The sequence below is a fragment of the Impatiens glandulifera genome, chromosome 3 (genome assembly GCF_907164915.1).
Source record: "Impatiens glandulifera chromosome 3, dImpGla2.1, whole genome shotgun sequence".
Lineage (NCBI taxonomy): Eukaryota > Viridiplantae > Streptophyta > Magnoliopsida > Ericales > Balsaminaceae > Impatiens > Impatiens glandulifera.
In genome coordinates this window covers 12,665,678-12,670,406 of record NC_061864.1, presented here as the reverse complement: position 1 = coordinate 12,670,406, position 4,729 = coordinate 12,665,678, and the positions used below count along the sequence as shown (strand labels likewise).

The 4,729-nt window shown below is 32.2% G+C and overlaps 1 protein-coding gene across 1 annotated transcript; it reads right to left on the bottom strand.

Annotated features, from left to right (window-relative positions):
* Positions 1-724: 724 nt before the first annotated feature.
* On the bottom strand, positions 725-2,442 carry LOC124932220 (cytochrome P450 94A2-like). The gene is made up of 2 exons (XM_047472838.1): positions 1,660-2,442; positions 725-1,582 (listed from the first exon to the last, which is right to left on the bottom strand). The coding sequence occupies exons 1-2, from the start codon at positions 2,440-2,442 to the stop codon at positions 818-820; spliced, it is 1,548 nt and encodes a 515-aa protein (XP_047328794.1). The 3' UTR covers positions 725-817.
* Positions 2,443-4,729: the final 2,287 nt, after the last annotated feature.

Here is a 4,729-nt window from a genome sequence, read left to right as displayed (position 1 = left end):
CACTGAAAAAATAACAATTTTTTTCTCTCTTCACTCTTTATCATTTTTTTTAATAGTAATGTTGACATATATTCTCTCCCTAAATTCTTTCCCCAATCACTCTACAAGAATATCCAAGTTTCTAACATCAATCAATTGTCATCCAACAGTTAAAAATTAGGATGCATGACTTTTTTATTCCTTTGAACCTTACAAATTAAGAACTATTGAACTCTCGTGCACTTCGCCAAGATGAGCTTCATGCATATATGCTACAATTACAGAATCGCTATTACTGTTTAATTTTAGAAATGTTTTATTTTTTGTTCATTCGCGTTATATATATTTAAATAAAATTATTTTAATTTTATAAATGTTATTTTATTATTTATAAATAATTTATTTATATAATTTGTATTCATGAAAATTAAAGTAAGGTGATAATTTGGTAAAAATACTTGAGATATATTAATATATTATAATAAAATAAAATTTTAAATTTTAAAATAAACATTATTTTAATACTTTAGTGAATTAATTGATTAAATAAAAATATTTAATTAATTTGAATTATTTAAATAATTCAAATAAAATATACTACAAGTATTTCCCTTAATATCTCCAATAAAAAATAAATATCTAACAATACTTTGAAACATATAAGACAATATATATTAACCAACTATATTTATTTATTTTTATTAATAAATAATACAAATTTATTATATTTATTCATGAAATAAACATAAAATAATAATATTTTTATTTTTTTTAAACTTAAAACTTATGATGAATTTAGAAAATAGTTTATAAACTTATCTTTACACTCCTTTATTACTTACTCTAAACCTTGCTTGCGTTCTTCAATTCTCACGGGGAGGCCACCTTTCATCTTGGAAGTCAAATAAGTCATAAAAACCGGTTCCTTGTTGCTCTCAATCACCGGAATCACCTTAAATCGGCGCAAGACGCCGGAGGCAATGGACTTCATTTGTAGAACCGCCATCTCCTTCCCAAGACAAATCCTGGGGCCTGCTTGAAACACAGGGTACTCGTAAACATCCTTTGCGACGAATTGTCTTCCCCCGGTGACCGGATCTTCCTTGAGCCACCGTTCAGGACGGAACTCCGCCCAATCTTTCCCCCAAATCTCCTCCGATCTTCCCATCGCGAATGGGTGGTAATACACCCGCGTCCCTCTTTTCACGACGGTCCTATCTGGCAGAATATCATCATCCACCGCCTGCCTCCCGTCTAGGGGCACCGGCGGGTACAACCTCATGCTTTCGCTAAGAGCAGCGTGTGTGTAGACCATTTCTTTAACTTCATCGTACATTTTCGATTCAGATTTGTCTGTAATCTCACTTAGAATCTGGGTTTCAACACGTTCATGTCTGGAGACGAGCCAGAAGAACCAAACCAGAGCAGCTGACGTGGTGTCTCGACCAGCTATGATGAAGCTGATGACTATGTCCGTTACAAAGTTTTCCTCCGAATGCCCAGAACTTAAGAATCTAGACAAAAGATCTACGGAGCTGAGCGACGCATTCTCTTTCAATTCTTCTTTCTTTTCTTTCACTACTTTTTTCGCGAAATCTCGTACCTGCGGGCAACACCCAACATCATGAATGAATTGATTATCATTATAAATGAAGATTAATTTCATATGTAAATGAATACCTGATTGACTGCAATCCGGAGGTCCTTCTCTGAACCAACGTTGAGATATCTCTTGATTTTCCAGATCAGGGGATGGAACGATTGGAGTCTCTGGCTGCTAATTCGAACTGAGTCTTCGAAGGCTTGGGCGAATTTCTCGTTGGCGAGAGAAGGGGAGAGGTAAGCCGGGTCGTATCCGAAGGAGATCCTACAGACATTGTCGAAGGTGAATCGCTGGAGAATGTCCTGGAGGTCGAGGACGGTGTTGTTGGCGGCGGCGGCGGAGAGAACGGGGATGAGACGATCGGAGAGTTCGGATTCCACGACCTCCTCGATGAATTTCCTGAGGGACTTGGTGTTGAATTCGTGACTGGCCACCTGCCTCTGGAACTTCCATTTCTCGCCGTCGGCGTTGAAGATTCCGTCTCCGAGGAGGTCTCCGACAGCGACGCGGAAGAAGTCGCCTTTTTCGTAGTTTTGGAAGTGGGTTCTCAGGATATGACGGACATTAGCCGGATTGGCGGTGAAAACAAATTGTCGGAAGACGGGACGGTTGATGACGACGGTTTGCGACGGCGAAGCCAAAGCCATTTCAGAGGTCCATTGAGTATTTCTTTCACTGTTAGCGTTAATGGCGAAAATGGAGCCGATGAAGGGATATGATCTGGGAAGCTTAGGATTCTTAGAGGAGGAGGAAGAAGAAGAAAAGAGTAATGCTTTGAACTTGACCAAGACGAAGAGAAACAGGGCTGGGAGAAAACACAAGACAAGTGAGGTGGACACTTCTAAATTGAACATCATCATCATCACCAATGGCGAATTCTGTAAGCAAGAGTTGTTCTTTATATTTTGTTTTGCTATGAAATGTTCTTGTAGAAGGCAGTTATATAGAAGAAGAAGAAACATGAAAACCCATAATCAAAATCTGGGTTGTAGAGTGTTACTAAGAATATCACACTCTCTTTTTATTTTAATATTAAAATTACATTTAACCCAAAAGAATAATAAAATTAAATCACAAATTTATATAAAAAAAAAATCCCACAAAAAAAAAAAATTAACCGTGTAAGAATAAATATATAACCCTACAAAAGAAAATTATAAACAAATGTGAAACCAAATTTTTATAGAATTATTAATCCGGTTTAACGGATCAATAAATACACTAACTTCGATTTAGATTTTATTTTTATATTTAGTAAGAAAATTTACTGCACTACTACAAATATATGCCAAATAAATAAATAAAACTCACACTAGTAGAATTGAAACTTAGGTATAAAAATATCTTTAATTATAATATTTGATATTTTAATTTAATAAATTATTTAAATAATAAATTATTTTTAAATTATCATTTTATTTTGATTTTTTTAACGAGATTACTAATTTTAATTTATATACATAATTCTATTATTTTATATATATATTTTTATTTATTTATTAGAATAAGTTTCGTAATATTAATATTAAATAATGTAATAATAATTTCGATCGAAAATTTGGTGGATATTGATCATATTCTGGTCAGAATTAACATATACAGACTAATTTATATTTAGTCTCCAATAGCATATAAAACCTCACTTGAGATTGAGTAAAGAGAAATACCCATCTAAATTTGTTTGGTGTATTATTAATTCTCACCAAAATATATTTAGTGTGTATTAATTAATACCCACTTAAATATGTTTGGTGTGTATTAATTAATACTCACCGAAATGATTTTGGTGTATTAACGTATTGATTATTACCCAACGACATAAAGTTGGTACCCAGTATTTCCTACTTTTTTAAAACAAAATTGATATTTTAATTTAAAATTACACTAATCATAATTCAGTGTTATATTGAGCTCAATACACGGTTATATTAAGTTCAATACACTTTTATATTAAGCTCAATACAACGTTATATTGAGTTCAATACAACATTATATTGAGCTCAATACATCTTTATATTGAGTTCAATACACAATTATATTAAATAAATACACGATTATAAACATTCTTAATATTGAATAAATATTAATAATAAATGTATAAATATTTTAAACAAATGGATAAACATTCTAAATAGTTTAACTAGAACTTGGAAGATATAAATTCAAAATGGTTCGTTCATTGTCGTGGGTGTTGACGGGGGATTTTAACAATTTGGTGATGTAACGAATCCTCAACCAATGCATATTATTGGCGGCATCTTACGGATTCGTCCATAAATTCTCATCTTTCGATTCGCCATTGTAATTCTCCATGTGCCTCATGGTAAAAATTCTACAATCAGTTGCGTTTTTAGTATCCCGCCACTTTAATTTCCGCAATGTAGGCTTCAATGTGGAAAAATGTCGCCAATGGTACACTCATTTGAACGAAGAAAGTAGACAAACCGCTCGATAGTAAGGTTAAGTTTTTCGTACTTATTTTCAAATTTTATACCTTTTGGGAGACAGTAATTGTCTATGACATCCACTTTGTATTTACATTTTCCATTGCCTCGAATGAGATTGAAAACAACAACGTAAAAATGATGATGTCTACCAATCGGAAGAAAAATCTGCACGCAAACAAAAAATATAAGTAATACACTCAAGATATCTACCACTTAAGCTCCATATATATATCTCTTAAGCATCATATATATATACCACTTAAGCATCATATGTCTAATGAGTTCTATATTTTATGTTACATATAAATGTCTAATGAGCTCTATATAACTACTTATTACACTCCATATATCTATCTATTACTCTCCATATAACTACATATTACGCTTCATTATTTATCAATTACGCTTCATATAACTACATATTACGTTACATATAACTGTTTAATGGGCTCTATATAATTACATATTATGCTACATATAACCATCTAATGAGCTATATATAACTACATATTACGCTACATATATCTGTCTAATGAGCTCTCTATATAACTACATATTATGCTCCATATAACTATTTATTACGCTCCATATAACTACATATTACGCTTAATATAAATGTCTAATGAACTTCATATAACTACAAATTATACTTCATATAACTACTTATTACGCTTCATATAACTACATTTAACGCTCAATA